Here is a 26,168-nt window from a genome sequence, read left to right on the forward strand (position 1 = left end):
GTTCTGCTTCTCTTTAAGTTAACAGCAGCTAAATAATGAACCATGCTCCTCAAAGCTTTGGCTGAGCTCTGTGTTCACTGCAGCCTTGAGTGTGCACTCCCATCACCCTTCTTGAAACGTTGGTTTTGCTGTGATACCACGTAACTCTGACCACTGCCCATTTTCTCATTGCCTTTCTAATCGTCTGTTTGGCATTTCTTTTTTTTTTATTTTTTTTTGTTAACCAAACCTGTTCATTCAAGTTATTTTCAACTGCAACACAAAGGATAAACTGATTGACAATATTACATTGATGAGAGAACCAATACATACAATTCATCAGCTCCTTCCTATCAGGCCTTGGGTAGGTCCGGCCTCTCCAATAGGGGGATGGGAGGAGATGCCTCTACCATGTCTTGCCCCAACGAGTATAAACCATCACACCAATGGGAATCTGAAGAGGAGGAGGGGTAGTTTCGAGGCAGCCGGCAGTACTTTCTCTGCGTATTTTATAAATGGCAGCCATATATACCTCTCATTTATCTACGCTTAGGCCAGTGATTTCCTCCGCTACTAACATTTCCCATTTTTCACCCACCACATTTGGATTTTTTCAATTATGAGCAATCATAATCTTAGTTGCGTCAACAGGTGCGTCAGCAAAGCAGAAAAACCCCTAGTCATGGAATAGACCCGATCCTTCGAATCCCCCAGGAGAACCACCCGCAGATCCAGCGGGAGAACAAGCCCAGTAGTATTTTTAATTTGTTCTAAAACCTCCTTCCAGAATAGGTTAACTCTCCCACAAGTCCAGAGAGGGTGGTGCAGGGATCCCTCTTTCGAACAACCTCTCCAGCAGTTCGGGGACTAAGTAAGGTTTTTTTATGCTACCTTGGTGGGATCACATACCACCTATAACATATTTTCACCAGGCATTCTTTTGTCAGTCACGCATCTCGAACCCCCATGATTCTGTGTCTAGATATGGTTCCAGGCCTCATTAATTTCACCTCCTACATCTTTCTCCCATTTCTTCGTATAAACCAGTCGATCCCTCGGATCCCACTTCTCTAACAATTTGTATAGGGTAGACGCCTTACCCTTCTGTAATTCCGACAGAATTTTCAATTCTAATGTAGTATGTTATCTTCCTCCCCCAGCCTTTGTGTTTGGAATCGAGACCCAATGACTCCATTGAGCATATTGGAATCTCTCTTTCTCGCTCAATTGAAATCTAGTATTAGATTCCTCAAATGTTAGGGGTTGAAGTCACCCATCTGTTCCAAGCCTCCCTCTATCCAGCTTCTGAATCGTATTCTATCCTTGTCTGGAAGAAAGTCTGCATTATTTCAAACCGGGGTGAGTGGTCCCATAAATGTTCTCATCCCCCATTTACGAGCAGCTATTCTCCAATAGTGAATAGTATTCACTATCGAGGTCAACACTGGGAATTCTGCCTTATGCTGCATTATGTTTACAAAGGGGAGCTGAGCTGGGGCAACCGGAGACTAAGCCTCCTCATTCTGTTTCCACTTAGGCACCCCCTCTTCCCTGCCCACACGTGAGTATGTGCAGTATTTGTGTCGCCGTATTATATTGATGGACATCAGCGACTCCCAACCCACATCTCACCCCTCTCTGTAGTACCTTCCTAGATAGAAGAGCCTTCCTTTTCCCCCATACAAATTCCATTATATTTCCCTGGAGAGACCGCAGATTAGAATCAGGGATCCAAAGCAAAGCCAAGCATTGATACAGCAGTCTAGGGGCCAGGTCAATCTTGACTGCAGTTATTCTCCCGAACCACGATGTTTCTTCTTTATCCCATCTATCCAGGTCCCCGCCCAGTTCCTTAAACATTTGTAGGAAATTTCACTGATGAATACGCAACACCTCATTAGGGATCTGAACCCCCAGATAACTAATAGATGTTCTCAACCAGCGGATAGCACACAGCGTGGCAAACTCAAGTTGCTTATGTTGTGGGATAGATAATCTTGACATTCACATCATCTGCATAATGGATATCTTATACGTATTACCGTTAATCTCTATTCCCTTTATTGCATTATTATTCCGAACCCTTGAGGCAAATGGTTCCAAGGATAAAGCAAAGATCAGGGGATACATGGGGCATCCCTGCCTGGCTCCCCTTGAAATCAGATTCGTAGGCGTTGTGAGCCTGTTTACTCTAATTACTGTGGAGCAGCATTGATAGTTTGCTAGAAACCTTTGCTAAAGTTTGGACCAAACTCGTAAAGACCAAGCACCGATTTGATATATCCCCATTCCACCATGTCAAAGGCCTTGCACGTATCAAATGGTGTAACCCCCATTTCGGTGTTCTCTCTTAGTGACATTTATAATGTCCAGTTTCCTGCGCATATTATCGTGTGTGTTTCTGTTAGTCATAAACACTGTGATAAGGTTAATCATTACCTGCAACACCTCCATCATCCTTTGTGCCAGTATTTTGGAATAGATGTTTGCATCATTGTTCATCATTGTGATTGGCCTGTAGGATTCGCACTGCATAGGGTCCTTGCTAAGTTTAGGAATCAGCACAGTTACTGATTCTTCCATGGATGGGGTTATCCGTCCCGTATCAAGAAACAAATTGATTAATTTTGTCAATTGGGGAATCAGCTGATGTTGGAACATTTTATAGTACAATGCGGTAAACCCACTGGGGCCCGGCGTGGTATTCTTAAGGGATTTAATGGCTCAGTCACCCTGCCTAAGCAGTATTGCATCCTCTAGAACATCTAGAAGACCCGCAGTCAAACAGGGTCGGTCAGCTTTGATCTATAGGGCCTGATTACTTTCACCAGCACCCTTGTTTCCGGTCCGGCAAACTATGCGTTTGCCGGCCGTGGTGCCCAACGTGTCTGACCCTGCCAGTCGTAGCGGCCATGGTAGGCAGACTCTTCACAGAAGCGCTGGCACCGTTAACAACGGTGGTGGCGTTTCCGAGTCCCCATTCTCATAGAGTCCTATAGGACTCTATGGGAATGGGGACTTACATTTTACCGGTGCCTGACTTCCAGCTAGGCATTTCCATCAGTGCCAAAATGTCAAAAAGTGGCAAGTTGTCTAAGCACACAGATATCACTGCCCTAATGTCCAACGCATCTACGGAGAGGCCTAAAAAGATGGACCCCACGGAGGACTCCACCAAAAGCACCTCACCCGCCTCATCCGCAGCAACCCACCGCCCCTCACAAACGGCAACTAAAGCCGATCTTCAAGACCTCTTGTCGGCATCAACCAAGGAAATCCAAAAAAGTACAGAAGAAGTCACGAAGAAATTCAACTTTCTGGACAAAAGAGTGGAGGAAGTAGAATGCTGCACCATCGAACTGGAATCCGAGGTCTGTGACCAAAGATTCGAAGATGAGCAAGACCAAGTCAGAATCTTAGCCCTTGAAGCGAGATGCAACCTCCTAGAATAACATCCGTATACGAGGGATCCCATCTTCTATCCCAGATACGGTCCTAAAGAGCTACGTCTCAGATCTAATCACCCTCCCGGATGACTCACCCCTGGAACTAGACCGGGTACACAGAACAACATCGAGGCAAGCATCGACGTTCCCCCCTGATGTACTAGTAAGGGTACACTTTTTCCAGGTTAAAGAGGAAATCATGCGCGAAGCAAGGCAAATGCGCCAAATCACTTTCCAAGGCTCTACCATATCGCTCTTTCAAGATTTGGCAAACTCCACCCTCCAGAAACGTAAAGCTATGCGCCCATTAACAGAGTGGCTACGCAATAAGAAGATCCCATACCACTGGGGTTTCCCCGACTTCGGTCAGATTCATATGGGAGGAGGCCCAGAAACAAATTCAATCAATGAAAGAGGCGGATAAATTTATGGGTCGCAGAAGAACAGACGAAGAATCTGATCATGAAGAATCAAGTCAGCTCCCCGCAGGTAAGTCCTCGGGGGGAGAAAGGGTAAAAAATAGCAGGTGACGCAGACTCCGGGGTCCCTCGAAGAAGGACTCCAACACAGGATGAGCAATCAGTATCATTGCCTAGGTTACCAGGCTACACGGTCCCGGGCTAATGCCCTTCTCGAACTGTAATGAGGACGCCCCTCAGCGAAAAACACCTACAACTACCCTTATAGTGCGGGAGCATCGTTTGATCTCCGTCATGTTTTCTCTCGGTGGCCCAGTTGGCCAACATCAAGCGCATTGGTGCCACCAGTTTTCCCAGTGGTAGTAGGATGACGTTTCTCCTACCAGTTCATTTCGGGGATGGGGAAGGGGGGAGAAATGGGTTACGGAAGGACCAACCCAAAGTTTGGATCCCCGGTTATCCCAAGATCCAACCTATCGATCAACACCACAACAGATAACGACAGCAACCAGATATACATCACACCAACATAACATCATCGCAAACTCACAGCTCCAGGTGGGGGATAAAGAATGGAACATAACGAACACACAAGCAAAAGGTGATGGCTGACACGAGCGAGCTAAGAATCCTATCATGGAATGTCCAAGGCTTGAACTCACCAAGAAAGCGCAGGTCAGTGGAACACAGACTGGGGCAATTATCGGGAGACATTGTTCTCCTCCAAGAAACCCACCTGCTACAAGAAGATGAACACCGGGTAAAATTCAACTGAAACAAAAAAGCCTACTTCGCCACTTCTGGGAAGAAGAAAAGAGGAGTTGCAATATTACTAAGCGATAGAGTCCCATTATCAAACATCACAATAAGAAAAGATCCAGAAGGCCGCTTTCTCCTACTCAAAGGCCTTTTCGAAGAACTCCTAATCACGATCATCACAATATATGGCCCTAACACATCCCAAGCCAGCTTCATCTCGAACCTCATACCGAAAATCCAGGCGTTCCGCGAAGGGCATCTCTTCAAGGGCGGGGATTTTAACTCCATGCCAAACCCACATTTGGACAAGACTCTACCTCCTACAAACGCAGACTTTGTGCAAGCACTATCCCTGACCAAACTGTTCAGAGAAACTGAGAATGTCGACGCCTGGAGGCTATTCAACGAGAACTCACGAGACTACACTCATTACTCCTGTGTCCATAAGAGTTTCTCAAGAATTGACCTTATTCTAATCTCTGGTGCGCTGTTCCCTTGTCTAAACGCTGCAGATATCCATACCCGCATGATTTCTGATCACGCTCCAATATCCGTAAACATAGTTATTTCGGGGGAAAAGAACCCTGTGCAAAGACACTGGAAACTGAATGACTCCCTACTACTAGACGAAGGCATCAGATCGGAAGTGGGGGACACAATAATCAACTATTTCAAAGAAAACACAACGGAGAACACCCCCATTAACATCATCTGGGACGCGATGAAAGCTGTGGTCAGAGGATCCCTAATCAGTGCTGGGGCGGAACAAAGAAGAATCTCGAACATTGCGGCTGCCAAACTGGAGGGAGAAGTCAACAAACTTGAGGCTGAATTGAAATTGAGAAGCTCCAGGAAAGCAGAGAGAGTCCTGCGAAAGGCCAAAATAGCATTGGAAATGCACTGCGCTGACCGAAATGCCAAATCATTAGCCTTCACGAGGCAATTTTATTACAGCAAAGGGAACAAAGCAAATAAAATACTAGCACATAAGCTGAAAAAGATCTGCAGCCGAAACAACATTCTCAAACTATTGGGAGAAGATGGGAAACTACTTTACTCCGAAACAGACAAAATCAACGAGCTGGTGAAACACCATAAATCTATAATGTCTGAAGACCCCACCGCAATAGACAACCTGCCAGAATATCTGCGTGCTATACCTCCTCAAAGATTAGCCGAGCTGGAGTCCCTGGAAGATCCTATCAATGCTAAAGAAATCAACAAAGTCATCAAAGTCCTCAAACCCACCGCTACGGGCCCAGATGGCCTATCCGCAAATTTCTACAAAAAATATGGCAGAATTTTAGCACCCCAGTTGGCAGCCTTGTTCAAATCCATCCTGCACTCAAGATCGGTCACTGGATCAATGGCGGAATCACTTACAGTCCTGCTACCCACCCGAATTACCTGACTCCTACCGTCCGATATCACTCCTGAACAACGATGGCAAGATCTTCGCTAAAGTATTAGCCAGTAGACTGGGTTCGTTACTCCCATTTCTAATCGACCAAGATCAAACCGGATTTATACCAGGGAGAGGAACCCACGATAACATCAGGAGGACGATAAACATAATCGAAAGCGCCCACAAAATGAAGGTAGGAATGGCCATCATCTCATTAGACGCCCACAAAGCCTTTGATCGGGTGGACTGGGGGTACATTCGGGCTGTCCTCGACCATTTTCGTTTCGGCCCTAACTTTATTACATGGGTAATGGCTAACTATCAACATCCCACCACACAACTGCGGGTTAACGGCATTAGATCAGGAACTATACATATATGCAGGGGCACTAGACAGGGATGCCCACTCTTGCCCTAGTGTTCGCTCTATCCATGGAGCCCTTTGCAGCAAGAATCAGGCAAAACAATAGGATAACAGGGTTATCAGTGGGAGGCCAAGAATACAAAATTGTGTTATATGCGGACGATGTGTTAATTACAAAGTCAAACTTGGCAACATCCCTGGAGGCTCTATGGGAGGAAATTAGAGAATTCGGGGCTCTATCAGGGTTTAAAGTAAATCTATCCAAATCATCAGCCTTAGCAATAAACCTCTCTAAGCAAGAAAGAGATGCTCTAACCCCCCTAATGCCGATCCCATGGGCTAAAAGATCAATCGAATATCTCGGGGTACACATTACTAATGACCCATTACGCCTGTACTCAAGTAATTTCCCGCATCTGATTAGTGATCTGCAAAACGACCTAAAAAGGTGGAAGTCGCAAGAAATCTCATGGTTCAGGCGGATCTCCGCCATCAAAATTAACCTGATCCCAAGATGGCTGTACCACTGCACAGCACTACCAATCCAGATCCCAGGCCCTGCCCTAAAAGCCCTGCAAAAGAAAATCCTTGAATTTGAATGGGGCGGGGAAAAACCACGTATTGGCAAGCGGATAATGATGAGGGGGAAAACACAGGGGGGACTGGGAGTACCCGATTTGGCTAGATACACCCTAGCGGCACAATTATCACATGCATTCTTCTGGGTGCAGGAGACAGATACCCCGAAATGGACACAAATCGAAGAGGCCTGGTGCCCAGTCAAGCCTTCAAATCTCCCATACCTACCAAACATAAAACCACAGGCAAACAATGGTCCCCTCTTAGCGACGATCGCTACGGCCCGGGGCTGGAAAACAGCAGCCCGGAAATGGGGCATCCGTGGAGCAATGGGTCCTCTAACACCTATCTGGAATAATGCTGACTTCTCACCAGGCATGTCACCAATCGCCTTTCAACCCTGGATAGAGGGCGGTCTGCAAAAAACCAGCGACTTTTCTAGAAGAGGGAACTCCCATCTCATTTGAAAGATGTAAATCAACATTTGGAGTCGGTGAACAGGAAAGATTCCGCTATGCCCAAAGCAGGCACTGGATATCCCATAGAGCAATCCGAGAGAAATGCTCCAGAGAGTTAACAGCGTTGGAGCTCTCGCTAACAACCCCAAACAAAAGAGGCAGAATATCAACCATCTATCCACTCTTAGACAGGGCAGACCCCGCTAAAAAAGAAAGATATACGCTTGAATGGGAAAAGGACTTGGGACGAGAAATAGAGGTTGAAGAATGGGGGAAAATATGGGCCAGACTGCACAAAAGTTCACAATGCATCACAAACAGGGAAGGGGGCTACAAACTCTGCTATAGGTACTACATCACCCCAGTCCAAATCAATAAGACTAACCCAAATATCCCTGGAACCTGCTGGTGAGGGTGCCCAGTCCCCGGTTCGTTATTTCACATGATATGGTCCTGCCCGAAGGCAGAGGCATACTGGAGAGAAATAGTAAAACACATCCAAGAAATCTCCAGTCTCTCCATCCCTTGGGACCCTGGAATTATCCTCCTGGGTGAAACAGGAGACGGCGCATTCCCAATCTCAGGCCAAATCCCCCGCCTATATATGCACCTACCCCTAGCAGCCAAAATCGCAATGGCCCGGTTGTGGAAAAACGAAGTCGGACCCTCAATAGCACTATGGAGGTCCAAATGTTGGGACATAGCGGTGGCCAAAAAGATCACAGCAATCCGAGCTGGATCATTGAATAGAACCCTAAATACATGGGACCCATTCATGGACTATGCAGCTAAATTCCCAGACCTCCACTTACCAGATGGCTCCAATGTAGCCCGCTTTATTAAACAACAAATCCCATACAGATCATCCCAGAACTCAGGTCCCCATCCACTCACTATGAACATAACGGAGCATGGACAATGGCGATGAGATCTTCAGCAAACCCCCCCACTCACCGAACACCTCGAGAGACACTCTTCTGTAATGTGATTATCTATTCCTGCATTGTTGTTATGGTTGTGCTTGTTTGCAAAACCCAATAAAATGTTGTTATGAAAAAAAAAGACTGAGTGATATGTGCAAATAAATATAAATGCAAATAAATAATAAATAAAATTGTGGATTGTTGTCCTGAGAGTTTTGTTTGATATTAGACTAGGGCCTTTTCACAGAATGTATGCTGATTCCCCCTGCCCCCTTAGACTGTTTTGCACTGTCCTGGGAACTTGAAATTAGCATAGGGTATGAACTTTGGTTGCTAGGTCTTTTGAATAGGCCCTATTTAACCATTTATGTTCACTTCATATCCTGATATCATTCTTTCGACTTTTCCCTCTTCGGTTATAGGCTGACTCGTGGTAGGTCATATAGGCATTCGTAAAACGTGTCTTTTGTAAAGGAAAGTGTTGAACTGCCTTTAATTGTGTGGAGAGTTTGTTGATCTCTCTGACTGTGTGTCACAGTATAAAAAAGGACCTGCATAATACTCTCCTCTGTCCCTTTCAAAGAGGCTTAGCCTTTTGTCGCGTTATGTCCAGTAGGCTTACCACTATCTAGGATTGCATACTGTCTGATATTGAAAGTGTATTGCTTCCGCTCCTTTGCACACAACCTTCCTGAAAAGAGCAGCTGATTGTAATGCAGCCCATTTCATGAAGGTTTTTTTTTTTTTTAGAAGTCGGTGGGAGCAAACATTTATATTACATCAATAACCGTAAGGACGATTAAACAATAAAAATATTATCACTTTTTGGGCCTAATTCACAGAACGTTTTCCAATGGGGGTTTGCCATTATAAAACGCTTCTGTGAATTAGGACCTACATCTGTAACAATAGGTTTTTATCCCTCTGCATTTGGACCATCTACAGAAGTAGGAAAGGAGGAAAGAGTGAAAGGGAAACGGTGGTACAGGCTGGCAGTGGCGCGCACACGCACTAATCGTACAACAATATTTTGTACTGTGACATTCAAGGATTCGGAGCAGATAACTTAAAATCTTGTGTTTAGTTCAGTTCTCTGCAAGAGTTGCTTTTACACACATTTTATACAATGAATTCATCAGATAACAATACAATCCATATATAACATTTATAACTACAAATCAAATAAAAGCAATAAGAAAAATGTGATATACTACAATTTAAAACAAAGAATTAAACATTGATCTTTAATTTGGACTCACCAATGTTCCTGATTTTTGTTACAATGTCAGAGATAAACTGCTCCGAGAAACGCATCTTAACCGACATACCTCTTCTAACATATCATTCAGATCATTTACATGAGTTTTAAAAAACATGGAGTAGGTGAACCACATATCGCTACATGATGTTAGAACATGTCGGGTGGTTTCCACCTAGTCTGTCTTCTTGCAGAGTCTACAGACACTTTTTTCTCCAGGTGTGCCTTCCCACGCACCAATATTATCCAAAACGTTTACTTTGTTTAGTCTGATCAATGTATATGCTCTTTGAGAGCGAAACTGGTATATATATTAACGCTACGGCTTTTTAAAAGGAAGAAAACATTCTGGAGAAAGTGCTTAATCATTTCAGACGGACTATGTGATGGTGATTCATTACACAGTCTGTTAGGCATAATCACATGCAGTACCCTTGGGGAACACTACATGCAATTAAGACTACAAGTGTCAGTACAATTTCACCTTTGGTAAAAGCCTGTACTACACAGTAATGTGGTAGCAGTGGCTGAGCAGCCAGACTTATCTCAAGAGTTTAGTGAGCAGCACAACAGGTTACACAAAGGACTAGCAATCACAGTGGTTCAAACAAACACTTACTCAAGGTTTCTTGGTAAAAGAATATACAATTATTTACACAGTCAGTTGGAAAACATTCCACTAGCAAGAGCAGTTCAATATCACACACTAGTATACTACAATACACAACCAATAAGTTACTGAACAAGTTTAGCTCCCCTGAATAGGGAGCAAAATGGCACTTCAGTTACTTTAAAAAGGGTTAAAAGGACAAGGTTATAGGAAATGAAGCACAAATACTTTCATAGGCAGGGCAAAGGGTTTCAGTGAACTGCAACCAGCAATTCAATTCATAGGCCTGAGCCAAAGTCAATGGTTCAGAGTCTTTGTATAGGATATCACAGTTCTGTTTGTAAACGGTTAAGTCTTTGCCACATATTTTAGAAGAATTTGGTCAGACGAAAAGTTAAATGAATGTTTAGGGAAGGACAAGCCTTCAAAGAGGGGAAAGTTTTGCACACTTTCACTGCGGCCGAACGGTACCTTGTAAGTGGAGAAAAGCTGTAGCTGAGGCACAGTTGTTCCTGGCAGTTCGAGCAGATCTTGCTGTTCCTGAGCTTCAGTCGTGTGGACAAGGAGGACGTCGAGAGGTTCCTGCACTGCCCAGGGAAGAGGCCACAAGCTTGGCAAAACGTCAGTTTAAGGTGTGAGTGCCTTAAAGACCACAAACTGGTACCCTTCCCACTGGCTATACGGTTTTCCACAGCACTCTGCAGAAAATTCGACCCGGAGGGGACAGTGTCCAGGCAGCTTACATGTTGGTTGTTCCCACCAAACTCAAGGGAAGAAGTTAACTTTGAAGGGCTTCTCTGTCAATGGAGTTTTAGGCAATTCAGACCTGCAGCAGGGCTTCACCGGTCGTCCATGAGTTGCAGCAGTCGTCTTCCTTCAGCTCGTCTTCGGGTCTTTTGTTCGAGTGGTCGACTCTGCTTTCCAAGTCCCAGAGACCTGCTTTTAAACAGTTTTCCCCCATTCATTCCAGCCTGGCTGTCACTCACACAGCAGGGTGGCTGTCCTTGCCAGAAAGCCAGCCGGTCAATCACGCCAGAGTGCATTCAGGTCTCCTAGGAGACTAAGCACAGGGAGTTTCGGACACCTCCCTCACATCCTGTCCACACCAGATACTCAGGCGCCAGAGGAGGGCTTCAGCACTGAAGCCCGTCAAAGGCCAACAAACAAAGGGACCACACCTGGTTTGGCGCGCAGAGTTAAACACAAAAAGGATCTTTCCTAAAAGTCTGTTTGTACAGATAGGTCTGGGGCGCCATATTGAAAAACATGGCTGACCCAATTTTTAGCTACGTTGTTCGCGGTCAGGACAAATCATGGTAGTTTGATCTAAACCACTGCCACCAGCCATTTCAAGTAGGAAAGGGTAACATTTGACTGTTACATGAGTGTTTTGACTCCGGGGATGCTAGGCAACCCCTCCAGCACTCTATAGGAAGATAGTGTGTGCTGGGTCTGTAAATGTAAAGAGACTAGTAAAGTCAATTTAACTTTACATGCTCAGGGAGACAGTAGTCAGTCCCAGAGAAGGTGTTTAAACCTTGGGTAGTCGGAAAGACACCCCTGTGCCACTGCACTGAAGGTGCTGTGTGACACACAGAAAAAGATATTGCCTATCGAGTTGTTTTAAAACTCCATAACCAAAGAACACAAAAGTAAAATACACATCAAAATACATGAAAGAGTGGGAAAAAAGGCTCACACTCTTTCCAGGTAAAACATCAAATCCCAGAAATCCAGCAAAGTAGCTGGGGGTCTCAAAAGGTAAGGGAAATTAGCACATTCTTGAGAATTCTCCCTAACACAGTCCCATTTCTCAACTTGGCTTTTATAGTTTCGTAACAACACTCCAACATTCCCAGACCAATTAGGAGTCCAAGCAATTGTTTTAAAGAAACATTTGTTCCTTCCCTGAAACGTAGCCAGGCTTTTGCACTTCCTGTCCATCAGTTCTCTTATAATTAAAGCAAGGATTGTACCCTCTTCCGCACACTTTTGTATGTATAGGTAAACTCGATTCATTCTAATCAGGTTGATTATAGATTTTAAGCCGAGTTCTATACGAACAGTCTGAACTGGGGTTGCACAAGAGAAACCCAATAATTTGCGCAAAATTGAACCTTCTACTTTGTCGGCTCATTCAACACAACTATTGTACAAAGCTTCCAGAGCATAAATAATAGCACGTATTCGTTTCTGGCGATATATTTGCATTAGGCCTACCAAACTCTATCCCGTTATTCTCTTAAACTTCTTTACGGCCAACAATAAAGACACAGCTTTTAATTTTCTTTCTGAGAGAAGGTAGTTTTCTTTCATACTGCTCAACCCTATGCAATAATTGCTCATTAGTCCAGATAATCTTCCAGTGTACCTGGACTTGCCAAAGCACATACATTTGGATTTAGAAAAGTTTACAGTTAGTTCATTTTCTCGTGCATACTCGAATATTGCTTGAGCGTTTCGACATATACCAACAAAGGTGGTAGCAAATATTACCAAGTCGTCGGCACAGGCGAGCAAAGGAACTCGCCATACATAAAGTGTGGGAGGAAAGTTGTTTATTCCCTCAGTGATGCACAATTAATTCAGGGCCTGCTAACTGGAAAATTGTGCCTTGCTCTGGTGAACCTTATCTGAAGGCTAACTGGCACAAGACGTGGAGACTAGAACAGTTCCCCAAAAGATCCAGTCTGTGATTTCAAGAAGACCACAGCGAAGTGCCGTCCAGTTCGAAAGCGCTACTGTGGGCGCCTCTGAGGACTATGACCAGCCAAATAAACAGAGAATACGCACAACGGGCCACTTACAAATGATATTGTATTTACGTGATAATGGTGATGGCAGGTGCGTCAGCACTCTGCGGGTGGTCTGTACTAACCAATGAGGTCTGCGGACAGTGAAATAAAAGCTTTACCACTTTCGGCCGCTTGATGACTTTCTCCAGTTTAGTATGACTGAATTCCAAGCTGATGACGTTGTAGAGCTTTTCCCGCTCCGTTTCTGGCGTTTCGTAGTACCTGACGAACTGAGCCATGCTCATGTCTGTGTTCTTTTGCGTGTTCACATCCATCACATCGACAGTTCGGCGACTTCCTAAAAAAAGAGAAAGGGTTGTGTTGGTCTATGAATACAAACACTTAACATTGCAAAGTCTGAGTCGCCAACAAAGTGCGTGAAACACCACCGATGACAGCATATGGTTTGTCAAACATACCGCAAAATGCATCAGTCCCAGTATGTTTTACACTCATGGGAAACAATCTAGTGTGGATCAATATAGAAACAATGACAATGTTCTGGTTAGAAAGCAAGAGTAGTATTAGGTTTCGTAATCATTCTAACCTGGTTTCTGCAAACAGTAATGCACAAAGGTCAGCAAAGACCCTTCTGTGCGTTACATGGTAAAGGGGTGAGAAGGCTGTCATGGGCGATGTTTTCAGGTATTCTGGGGAGCCCGACCGCACGTTTTTCTTGCAGTAATGCCCTACCGTGCACACATGATTTGTGTTTTTTTCTTGGGTATTTGTGTCATCGAGATGTTCTTATCTTCCAAAAGGAGTATAGGGTGAAAAGATATTTTCACAGGAATACCCTTAGATCAGTATATGGTTAATTTCGAACTGCAGGAACTCAAACTGTAGATGCTGCCATAGGGGCAAGTGCTGGAAAGCGGCTATAGCCCCCCCCAAGAGGACCGTCATAACAGACAAGATTGGTGGGGCCCCACCCAAACCAAAGAAATGTAAAGCAATTAGAATATGTGTTCACCCCGCCCCCTTCTCATAGAAATCACAACACAAAGCTTGATACCTTCGCCAGCCTGGGTGCTCCCTGACCCCCTTTTCATCCATGCTGAAATCAGAAAAAAACAGAATTGCCAATGCCAACAGTTATTGCTTTTGTGTAGGCATGGTAAATGCATTTGCCCTGCACTGCTGTAGTGCTATTTACTGGCCATCAATTGTAGCAACTGCAAAATGGAGCGAGCACCTGGGATTAGAATAGCAGTGCCTAGCAAATGTCTAATACTTCTACACAAGCCAAAACGGTTTGCTTTGCTAATGCTTGTTTTTTTCCAGGACATCAGTGAAGGACACCCATAGTGCTTATAAATGGAGTGGCTGAAGGCAGGCATGGTAAAGATATTTTTAGTACACAAGTACGGTTTACAGTTCCAATGAACCCATTAAATCTCAGAAGACTTCTTTTAAAAAGCACTGGTAGGCAATTCGAACAAAGTTTGATGTTAAGGCCTGTAAAAAGTGAGCTCAGCGAGATTCCAGGAGGATTTGCTTTGTGTGGGGAGGAGCGGGGCACGAAGTAAGTGTGAATGGTCACAGGGATTAGCATGGCCAGGGGCAGTCAATGGAAGGGTAAATAATAAAACGACCCCTACAAGCTTTGCGTCCCTTCCTCATATGCCATTTCTCACGAGCTGCACTCTAATGCAATCGTTTCGGCTTATAGGTGACACTTTAGCGCCATTTAATAACAAACTAATAAACACACAAGTGACATTTAAAGGGCAGCAATAGCCATCCAAAACTAGGGCAATTATGTTTTTGCAAAGGTACAGGACACATTTGAACAAGAGCAATCACGGACAGGCTATAGTATAGATGCAGGACAAAGATCAGAAGCTGCATGAAAAAGATAGACATGCCTCAGCAAAATAACAACCCAGATAAGCGGCCTGACAGATAATAAAAGACATTAGTCAGACATTTGCAAGACACTGCCATAATATGCTCAGGTACCAGCACCATACTTCCATCTCATGGCCAGGTAGTACCATTAGGGCAGTACCAAGAAAATGTAGAGCCCATGCCTACACAAAAGCCCAAACTGCTGGCTTTGCCAATGCTTGCCATATTTGAAGCAACACTACAGATAGAAAAACCCTGTCCCAGTCATGCAAATAGGTTGAGAGGTTCATTAGCTTGTCAAAGCCGATAGAACCCTCCTTTGATGGCGAGATACCGCAACCTGTCGGTAGCGCCATAGACTGTAATTTAGTTGGAGAGCTCTGAGAGTCGCCCTCGTGTAGCGCACTTATGTCGGAGTCTCCCATTGAGTAACCTATCGAACTCCCCCTGCGCATTTCAAGCTGTTTGTTTCTACTTGAAAACCCTATGTAGTTTAATGTGGCGTCAGTTTCTCTTAGATTCTTCACAAACTCAATTTTCCGTCTGCTTAAATGGTGAGATCTTTGATGTTGAGTTTGGTTGTGTCTGCGAGTCTTCCCTTAAAGTTGCCTTTCTCATAATTGTTGACCTGCTAGTCTCAATTTATGCTGTGGTAAATTCAAGCGTTTGGAAAAAATTCCATAGTTTTTAGCAGAGGGAAGTCAGAAGCAAGCGCAGTGATGGATTCCATCTCGTGTTCAGCGGTGGTCCTTATAGTGTTTCCCTTTGGATGTCCAGCTATGGTTGAGACATTTTTTTAAGATTGGTTCTTTTGTGTTTCTTTTTTTTTGGTACCAAGTTGTTTCTGTCTTGTTTATCATTTAATTTCGTTATGTTATTTCCCCCCACCTCAGTATTAGCGGTGTGGATTTCCATGATTTCAACTTCTTCATCTGTCCGTGCTTGAGTGGGGGTGTCATTAGTGTCCTGGATAAACAACGGGGTAGACCTCTGGTTTATTAACATAGAGGCCCTCCTTTTATCCTTTTCTTTTATGATAGGCTCAAGGATGTTCCTAAGGAAAGTGGTGTGTTACAAGGCTTTTGTCCTCATACCCCTGTAAGGCTGAAATTAACCCTTTAACTAAGATCATCTTTTAATGTAGCACAGCCAGTAAAGTGGTTTGGTCCTTTAGTTGGTCAGCCACACCTTCACACAACTTCATGAAGGGTGCCATTGTCAGGGAGAAGGCCGCAATCATATTTGCGTCTATAGGTGGGGTTTTCGTTGTGTTCTCCTCCATTTGAGCAGCAACTAGGTCTAATAGCAGGTCTTCATATGTTAGCGTGTTGGTTTCCGCTGTATTAGAGTCCTCTCTACAAGAGGTCAGTCAGTGACGTTTGGTAGCCTGGGCCGGTCGGCTTATCCAACTTAGGCAAGGCAAAATCCCAGGTAGTACGACGTCCTTGGGTGTTCCTTTTTTCCCCCAGGTGTTCCCTTGTGTTTAGCTCTTTTCCCGGTGAGTATCTACTGGGGCATGCTTTAACGGCCTAGTCGGAAGGCCGCCAACTGCTATATTTGATTTGTTGCCAATTTCTTGCTCCCCCCACGAGTTGGTCGGTTTGCGGACTTGTTACTTCCATTATTGCTGCTGTCCATAGATACAAGTGTGGATTTGTCATCAGCCGTTATGGCAGAGGACGAGATTGGCGGATTCTTGCTCGTTGGAATTGGCGAAACCAACATAGAGGGTTTTAGTCCCTCTTTTGTTTCTTTACGCACAGCTCCGTGCAGTATTTAATCTCCGCCCACAGGAGATGCGTTGCGTTGCAACCCTCGATTCAGGACGCTTCCTGTTTCCGGGTCCCTCTTGCTTCATTTTTCTGGCTTCCTTCGGTTCTGCCAGTGACTTAGCTGTTTCGCTTTGGCGATACTTTTCACTTGGATGCTTTCCTCCCTCCTCTGCTCCTCCTCTCTCTACGGCTCTCTGCCATGCCTTGTTTACATATTTGTTCACTCGTGTTCGGTTCCGGCTCCACGGAGCCTCTCTTTCTTTCTCTCTCTCTCTCTTTCTCTCTCTCTCTCGCTATCTCTCTCTCACTTCTCTCACCCTCTGGGTCTTTCCCTTTTACCCGGGTCTCCGTAGTGTCCTTACCTGCTCCTGGCGCTCCTGGACCTGGTGCATTCACCGCCTCCTTCTCCTCCCTGCACAGTAAGGACGGCTGCTTCTTCCGGCGGAGTCTTCTACTCCTTTTCACTCGTCCAGAATCTCCATCTACTGGACTGCAATTTACCTTCTGCGACATCGCTCCTTACTTCCTCCGGTTGGAACTTTCTCCACCTCCTCCAGTCAGCACCATTGGGGATTTTGACTTCTAAAGAAGAGCCTGTCTTTCATGAAGGGTTTTTCCCTCTGGGGTTTTTTCCCTTTCCGGCTTGATTCCGGAAGGGGAGCCACAGGACAGCTGTTCCTTAGCTGTCACTGTGGCTTCTCTCCATGACAAGCAAGTGCATCCCAAAAAGAAAAGAGACTACCTCACCCGGCGACGCCTCTAGGAAACCAGTGAATCCAACAGCTCAGGTGAGGAGAACGTGGGCATAGGGGAGGAGGGCAGCAGGAAGGAAACCTCAGCACAGGATTCCCCATACATTGTTCTTGGTGCTCTGCACACTCCAAGTTGCCAATTGCTGGAACGTCAATAGGTGACGAGGAGGCATCTTTACCCTGAGCAGAAAGTTTGATTGTTACAGAAGTGCTGTTTTGTTCTAAGGTGTCAGAGTTTCCTTTAGATGGCAAGGCTGACTTCGGCCGTGCGTAAAAGAACGATTGCTTAGCCTGTGAGATGACCGGAGTAAGACCTCTCGGCTTCCAAACCGAGGAACCCAGCACGTCAAAGGACTGCTTCTTGAACTTGTTTTGTTTAGAGGCTCCGAAAGTGTAAGGTTTCAAATGTATGTCTTTGACCCCCCTTACTTCATTGTCGAGGTGTTTTGTCCCAATCATTAAGGATATAGTTGGGTGATCTCCAGCTCTTCTAGTATCTAAGTCTGTTACATTTCTGCCTTTCCTCAGGGGGTATGGAGCATCAAGGTCTATTGTTGTTGCTTCCTGGTGCCTTCCCTAATAACTGAAGGGAAATATGATCTCGAGAGCTCTCCAGAATGTTACACAGTGAGCTTGTCTTTGCAATAACCTCCACTCTTATATCTAACGAGCATGTCCTTCGTGCATTCATCGTAAGTGGAACGTGTTGTTCCAGCAATTTCTCAGGGTCGGCGTAATTTTCTGCATTAATAGTGTCACTGGGGACTGCCAATTTGTTCTGGGGTATTGCTTTGTGCAGCTGCTTAGAGGAAGGTGTTCCCTCTCGCCCCCTCTACCCGTCACTGTCCTTCATTTTTCGAAAGCCTGTGCAGGTCAAACGGCGAGAGCCCCGCAGCCTCCATGCACTAAAAGCAGCAACGTCCTTAACCAACGAGTGCGCTGAGCGACAGGTAAGTAGGGTGTCACTGGTAGTTCGTAGTGTAGAGAATTTCACTAGTTTTGAAAATGTCATAATAAGCGGCTGCTGTTATGCCAAGGACAAAGTGGCAAAATTCGAACAGAGAGCTTAAGGGCGGTCCTCCCACAGTCACTCTCTGATGTGCTAATGGGCCAAGAACAGTGAAAGAAAATAAGTTTGAACACAGAGCTTGTCGCTATTCGACTCACAGCCACTCTCAATACAGTGAGCCCCTGCACGCTACTTCCAAGCAGATCCATGCTAGTATGACTCTTACCCGTCAGCGCGTTTGTGAGGGGCAGTCGTAATGGACTGCAATGAGCCCAAACTCCGGCCCATTCCACATTCACTGATTCCGGTTACGGCGTCGAAGAACAAACCCGAACTCGGCACCCTCAGCACTCTTCACGCCGTCACATTGTCTCACTTGTGGCAGCCGCGCGTTCGTGCTCTGCTGCTGGCCCTCGCTGGCGTTCGCCCGAACTGGGGTATTAAGCGCGTTATAAAAAAATACAATTAAATAAATACATTTACAAAATAAGCAACACGGCATGCGAGCGCACATGCAGTGTATTGTCATGTGTGCCAGCGCACATGGCTTTTTAAATGGCCCAATGTAGTATTGTCTTGGGATACCATGCTCCTCCCATATTCCTAAATTGCATAAATACGTCTTGCTAATAGGAGACACCAGATGTGTACGCATAGGACTTCTACCTTATTTGTCATCTTCAACTTTTTGCCCTATCTCAGCAGTTGCCAACATTCTCAATGCTTATTTTGTTATGCTATTGGGTTTTATAAAATGCAGTTCGTGCTATTTTAATGGTCTCTTGGCACTTGGGATCTAAAAGAGAATGGTAGGGTACCGTATGGATTAGCAGGACCAACGAGAGCAGGGCACAATAGCTTTTATGCTGTGTTGCTCCATGCACATCGGGAGGAAACAGGTATTATGTCTAGTGTAAGGTTACAGATGCTTTTTCAAGCTTTCTGGCGACTGGTGCTCTACGTGTGCCATAGTCTGGGAATGCAGGTTGTCAGTTTGAGGGAGCACTCTAGGGAATCTCTAATGTAATATTTTTGTGTTATGAAAAATGTTGAGTGGAACAATAGTGCCTCTCTTGTGGGTTTATGCAGCGTTTCTGAAAATTAGTGTATAGGAATGTTCGCCCTGAGGTGGTGTAGGTCAATGCATTGGCTGTGTGTTGAGATGGGGTTTCAGTTAGGGTAGGAGATTGCAATATTAGTAGGTGATCCCACATGGTGTCCTCAGTTATGAGAATCCCTGATTTGACTTTTGGTATGCAGGTGTTCCCAAAGGGGGGTACACGGGTTGGTAAGACTTTGCGTGTTTTGGATCTTTATTATTTGTTCAGTGACGGCTTGAAATTTTCTTTGGAAAAATGATACCCTTCCTCGCCATGTAAGGCGGACTGAGCCAAGAAGAAGACTTTGAGCTGTATTCTTCCTCTCACGGGCAGCAAATGTAGCATAAAAGTGCTTACATTAAATGTTGTCTACTCGTGGAAGGGGACAAGTGGCAAAAATGTCGATTCTTTGTAGTTTCTTCAAAAGGTCTTGTGATGAGTTAGGAATAATACTTGGACACAAGTTAGACACGATTTGGCTAAATACTTTTATTAGAACGTAAAAGGGCTTGGCAAAAGGCATTGCTGTCCCTGCACTAGCAGAGTTTCCCTACCTTAACTCAAAACTAAGGATAGGTCAATGTCAGAATGTCCAAAACAAAACCGTCCTGTGTCCAAAGTACTATTCTGACCCGTACACTCTAAACAAGTGAATTCTAAGGTGAAAAGGATAATGTCTTTGGCCTTGAGTGCTTTGCAAATGCCCAAGAGAAATGAATAAAAATGCATAACTCCCACAAAAAGAAATCTATCAAGGATGGGTATCCTTGCTGCAGAGGGTCTTTCCCTTCCCCTGGATTCTTTGTCGCTTTCTTGGATTACAAATAACAGTTCTTGGCCTTCCCTTTGGTCAACAACAAAAGTTATCTTCAAACTGATTGTCTTTCTTTCTATGAGTGTTTGGGATACCGGGTGTACTCTTGGTGTGCCAGGGATTAAGTTCCCAGGTCTCTTAAACAAAACACAGCCTGCTGGCTAGTTCTTGTGTCGTATTCAGTTCCAACTTGCCTGGTGTATTTCTCTACCAGGATATCGTTTACAATTTTGTAAGTGACTCGTATACTCGCCTGCAGGATCCTTGAAAATGCACACTTGTAATTTCCTGATACACGTTCCTATCTGGGCTTCTTTCAAATGTGAGCTCTTGCTCACTCTCTCACCTTTGATGGCCCTGCTTTTTAGCCCCACTGGCTAAAATACTTGGTTTCACATATATAGGCCCTCATTACAAGTTATGCCGGTAGCCATGCCGCAATTTGCGGCATGGCTGCTGGCAAAATCGCAGCCGTGTCCTCGGAATGAGGATTTACCGGACCATTCCGAGTTCGGATGGCCCGGTAATTCCTCACTGGAGGACACGGACACGGTTCATCCCCATTCCCATTTCAGCCCCCCTAGGGCTGAATGGGAATGGGAGAGGGAGTAAACAACGGGCCATTACGAGATGGCCCGTTGTTTGCTCCCTCTTCCCCTCGCGGGACCCGGTATGCACGCCTGGTTTTCCCAGGCGTGCTTAACGTGTCCCGCGAGGGAACCTCGTAATGTGGCGGAACGGGATGAACGGCGCCGCAGCCTTTTACGGCGCCGTTTAACCTGTTCCGCCAGGTTCGTAATGAGGCCCATAGTCTCTTTAGTGTCTCTCTTATATGCTTGCAACTTGCATTGACAAACTTGACAGTCTCTCCTGCTCAGAAACTGCTCTTTCAATCTTTCTCTCTCCGGTTTGTTAAACCGTTCCTTTTCTCTCTCTCCCCTTCTTGGTTTCGCTATGTTTAATTATCTCAGTTTAGGGTGGACGCCAATACGCCTGGTGTTCCCTCTATCCCTCTGTGGACTCGCTGTTTCTTGATGGCATTTCTCGCTTCCTCTACGGCCCGCTGGTGACGGTCTCCTGCTGCTTTCTGCTTCACAACCATTTCTCCATCGTTTTCCGGCTTCCTGAGGCTTCTGTTGCCCTTGTATGTGTCGCATACTCCAGTGAGCAGAGTGCTGTTATCTGACCCCGGCAAACACCCAGGAGCCCTCAACAGGCTTCTGGCGTTCTCGTCGTGTGTCATCCGCTTCCAGCAGCCTTCTCACTTCAGGTTCCCGAGCCGGTTGGCTCCCCTGACCTCCTCCCAGATGTTCCTTCACATGGAAAGGAGCAACTTGCTCCAGCCAGCAGCTTCCTTTTGTTCCTTGTTTCAGCGATTTAGATGTCCCGGGCACAGGTGTGGGCTGGCTGCCACTACAGCGCTGCCTGTGCTTGTGGATTCCTGTGCTCTGCATTACTCCATTCCTCTTCCTTGTCCCAGTGTTGTGGGGATAAAGGGAATAGTAGTCCCTTCCTGAAAACAATGTATGAAGGTTTGCAATGGGTTTTAAAGGCAAACTAGGTTTGGAAGGAAGAGTATGTGGAATTGGAAAACGTGTCTCACAATTTTAAAAAGGCTGGTTAGAGTTTGAGAGTTGGCCTTTAGGATGTAACAAAAGATGTTTATCACTCTCCATGGGTGGAAGAGGGAAGGTGTTTCAATAGGCTATTAGGGTATAGAGAATCAGAGGTATCTTCAGATAAGAAAGGGGGGATACCATGTCTCACCGGATGATACCACCACCCTTTCCCAGAGGTTGTCTCCCCCCCATGCGATCCTCCCTCATATAACCACCCCAGGGGTCAGGATCCGGAAGCAGCTGTCGTTGACTGGCCACATGGGAGGAGGTTACCAGTGGGAAAGGAGTGCTGATACCATCAGCTTCATCACAGTGTTCTAGTTTGCCCAAGTAGATACTGTTGATTTCATCCAGCCTTAGGAAGGAAAGGAATATGATCAAAAGGATTCAGTGTGTGAAAGTCAGAAAAGGCATGATAGGTCTGGACATTTGTAATTGAAAGAAGAATTTATTGACCAAGAAGTTGTGCTGATGCTACAGGGTTAGTTGGTTATCTATCATTATTCCCAGGTTCTTGACCATTCTGAAAGTTTGTGGTCTGGTGAACAACCACTAATGATGTGTTCCCACATCAAATATATAAAACAAAACTTAGTTCTCTTAAGGATAGAATAATGATCAACTTTTTCTTCCTTAAAACATTGGTTCTCTGTCATCCTTTCCTGAATCTTTCCCTCAGCTAGCTCTTGCCATGGCTAGCTATAATGATGCTTTACAATTCATGCAGCTTCTGCTTAAGATAATCTTTTTCATTTCTCTCAGCACCTCTTGTGCTGTGTTTGAGTGAGTGACCTCGCATAACAGTTTATATGTTTGCTTTTTCTTTCTCTAGGCCTCTTACAACATGTTGTGGAGCGCCTGTACTTCAACTCCCACAAAACAGTTCACCATCCTTCTTTTTCAGCTTCTCAGCAGCACACGGTTTGACTGGTTAACTGTTACAACCACAACTTCTAATAATATACTCATTTGTTTCTCTCTCTCGGTGCCTCTCGCACCACTTTTTGTTCTCTTTGCAACTTATCAACTTATGCTTCATCTGGTAAAGTCTTAGAAGTACAACGTACAATGAAACATTCTCATTGGATTTCTTTCTCTCTCAGTACTTCTTGCACCATATGAAGGAGTGACTTACTTCCCAGCTCATAGTTCATTTTGGTCCTCTTACGATTTCCCAGCACCACAGACTTCTGTCATCAGAACCACACACTCGAAAAATATTCTCATTGGGTTGATTCACTTTCAGCGCATCTTGTGCATTGCATTGTTGAGTCGTGATTGGACTGCAACTCCGAGCATACCATTCACTTTGGTTCTCTATAGGTCTCTAAGTGCCACTTTATCTTCAGAATCACCACTCACAAAACTACCTTCTCTTAGTCTCGTTTTCGCTCTCCCTCTCAGCACTTCTTCTGCCGTGTAACGGAGTGGCCAGACTGCACTGAAGTATAAGAAGCATTGGGAGGCCTTCATGGAACAAAATTGAAGTGCATGCTGAGAGTGCAGTGTGTTGGACTCCGAAAGTCCAGCGTATTACTCTGCTGGGCACTCTCTTTGTCTCCCATTGTCACCGAGGCAACGCTCAACTCATTGCTTCCCTGGATACTTGCTCCATGTCAGAATTTTCCAACTTTTGTACTCGCACGTAGACATTGTTGTTCTCTGCATTAGCTTTTGCCTGCATTCACAAGTTCCCTGCTCAACAGGTGAAGGCAGGTCCTTAACTTTCAGAAGCATTACCACTAACCTGTGGAATGCCAGAGGGTTCATCCTTGTCGCCCCTACTTTTTAATGTGTATAATTGTCCTCTACTAAAATCCTTGCCCAATTAGCACTCATATGCCGATGACACGCAGATCTAAGTTCGTCTAAAACAGCCAGTGGAGCGAGTTTTAAAGTGTGCAGAAAAAAAACAACTCTGGATGATTGAAAACAAACTTTGCTGTGCTGGCAGCCAATGAAGACCTCTGTTAAAATCTGAAACCAGTGTTTTTCGTGATAGTGAGAAGATCTGTCGTACTGCTGCGATCTGGGCCACCTGAAGGCACTGAAGTTGATATTTTGGTATACCCGACAGAAGAGCACTGAAGTAGTCTAGTTTGGTGTGTGTAAAAGTACCTACCACAGTGGGACAATTATTCTCAGAGATAAGAGGGAGTAAAGGTTTGAGAAGCTTCAATTGAAAATAAAAAGACTTAATAATTTGATTTACCTGTAAATTGCAGTACTCACTGGACTGCCAAATACAACCAAGGTTTTTTACTGACTGGGTGTATTTGGATGCAATTCCAAACAAGGTTGGGCAAGGAACCAACGGCAGTAAGTTAGCCAATTTCCTTTAAGTATGAAAACAATACCTGGGGGAGACTCCCAAGATGCTGGAGGAGAACTGGGAAGCCTGATAACCTTACGGTTCAACATTTGCAAAAGTGCCCAAAGCGTGATCCGCAAACAGAGGACCAAGGCTGGTGGTGGTGGCGTCTGGTATTCAACAAATGTAGGAGCAATAATGCAACAACTTTATTTAGGCACTCAGTTGTAAGTAAACAATACATACAGTACAGTCAATGGAAGCATCCTATTGTCATATTAATACACAAATACAAAAAGTGATTCCCCTTTTTTTGCACCAGGCCTTAAAGTTTATTTACACTATCAGGATCAGAGGCCACCACCTCAAGCAAATACTTGTGAAAATCCGTCCAGATGTCTTTTGGACGACGATTATTGGGTAATATAGTTTTGTATACCACCTCCATATCACTAGTCCAGAGTACATCAAATTGACACATTTCCACTGTTGGGGCTTCTTGTGTGTCCTTCTCATCAATAAACATTGGGCCTCATTCTGGGTCTGGCGGTAAGCCTGCTGGTGATACCGGCGGCTTGCTGCCGGACCCGGAAAGAATTACTGGCACCTGACTTCCCGGTAACACTGAGGTATTACGACCCCGGCGGCCGGCAAGTCAGGCGCCGGTAATTTTGTAAGTCCCCATTCCCATGGAGTCCCATAGGACTCCATGGGAATGGGGATCACGGAAGCACCGGCACCATTAATAACGGTCCCGGTGCATCAGTGAGACTTCTGCAGGCGAGTGCCGTTCCGCCCGTCAGGTCTGACACTGGCGGGCAGAACAGCACCCGCCCGCAGAGTCGTACTGTGCCGGTCCGGTAACAATAATGAGGGCCATTGTTTGGTTAGTAGCAGTCCCAAGTTCAAAAACCTGTGCTTTAACACAGCCATTTTACCAGTGTACCCTAATATGAAATCCCGGGGCATCAAAGCAATCTGTTGTCTTGTAATTGCAGACAACCTCTGACAGACATGTTGTCACAACCAGCAGATGGCCGCTATGGAGTAGATGGAAGCATGGACGCCACTTGTTCCACCACGTTGTTTGATGAGCGTGAGCAGCGCTCCAATGTTCCTCCAAGATGGCTGCCTTGTTCTGCGTTATGAATGCAAACCGAAGCCAGAGCAACTCGCGTTGCAACCCGTTTTCTTCCTATAGTGTTCTTTCGGGTAAGACGGTGAAAGTTTATCCTCCGATAGCTCTGTCCTCTTCTCTTGTGTTCCTCCTTCACCGCTGCTTGCTCCTGTGTTTTTTGTCCTGGTGCCATCTTCGCTGCTGCGACTGCCTTACCTGCCTTCTGAGCCCTCCGCACTCTGCCGTTTACTCAGCCTATTTTCGCTTCTCTGCTTTGGCTACCCTGCGCTCCTCTTCTAGCGCAGCCTTCTTCGGATATTGCCTCTTCTTTTGGAATCGTGACCGCCTGCACCTGCAACATTACATCTTCCGTATACTGCAGCCTCCAAGGATCACCATCCTACTCATCCATCTTCAGAAGGGTTTTCAGCCTCTTTTGGCTTTTCTCTCTACAGGGATGGTTCCCCTCTGGGCCGCCACTCTCTCCTATCTGGAAAATCTCACACACGGATTCGGACCCTGAGTCTCCAGGTGAGAGTTCCCATTCGGGACCAGATTCTACAGATGAGACATGTATGCAATAGGAGGATAGTCTGGGGCATGACCACAACATATGCAGCGGAGTGGCATTTTCAGATCGACACCTGGGGCAATTTAATTTGCACTATGGTGTAAGGCGAACTTTTGAGTTGAGTGAAATCTCCTTAGTCAGACCACAGATCACCTCTCACTGTACATCTGTGAATGAAACTGAAGGTCGCAGCTCCACTTTGACTTGATCACAGAATGTTCAGATACCCCGTCAGTGGTGTGCCATTTTATATAACA

The 26,168-nt window shown here is 45.3% G+C and overlaps 1 protein-coding gene across 8 annotated transcripts in view; it reads right to left on the minus strand.

Moving 5' to 3' along the window:
* The window catches only part of KDM2B (lysine demethylase 2B), a 1,898,564-nt gene that overhangs the window by 1,483,150 nt on the left and 389,246 nt on the right, over positions 1–26,168 (minus strand). For all 8 annotated transcript variants that reach the window (XM_069619581.1, XM_069619583.1, XM_069619582.1 and 5 more), the window contains exon 5: positions 13,115–13,293. In XM_069619581.1, the coding sequence (XP_069475682.1) occupies positions 13,115–13,293 (179 nt within the window). The remainder of the gene's footprint in view (positions 1–13,114; positions 13,294–26,168) is intronic.

This window comes from Ambystoma mexicanum, chromosome 10 (assembly GCF_040938575.1).
Source record: "Ambystoma mexicanum isolate Mex_15411 chromosome 10, UKY_AmexF1_1, whole genome shotgun sequence".
Classification (NCBI taxonomy): Eukaryota; Metazoa; Chordata; class Amphibia; order Caudata; family Ambystomatidae; genus Ambystoma; species Ambystoma mexicanum.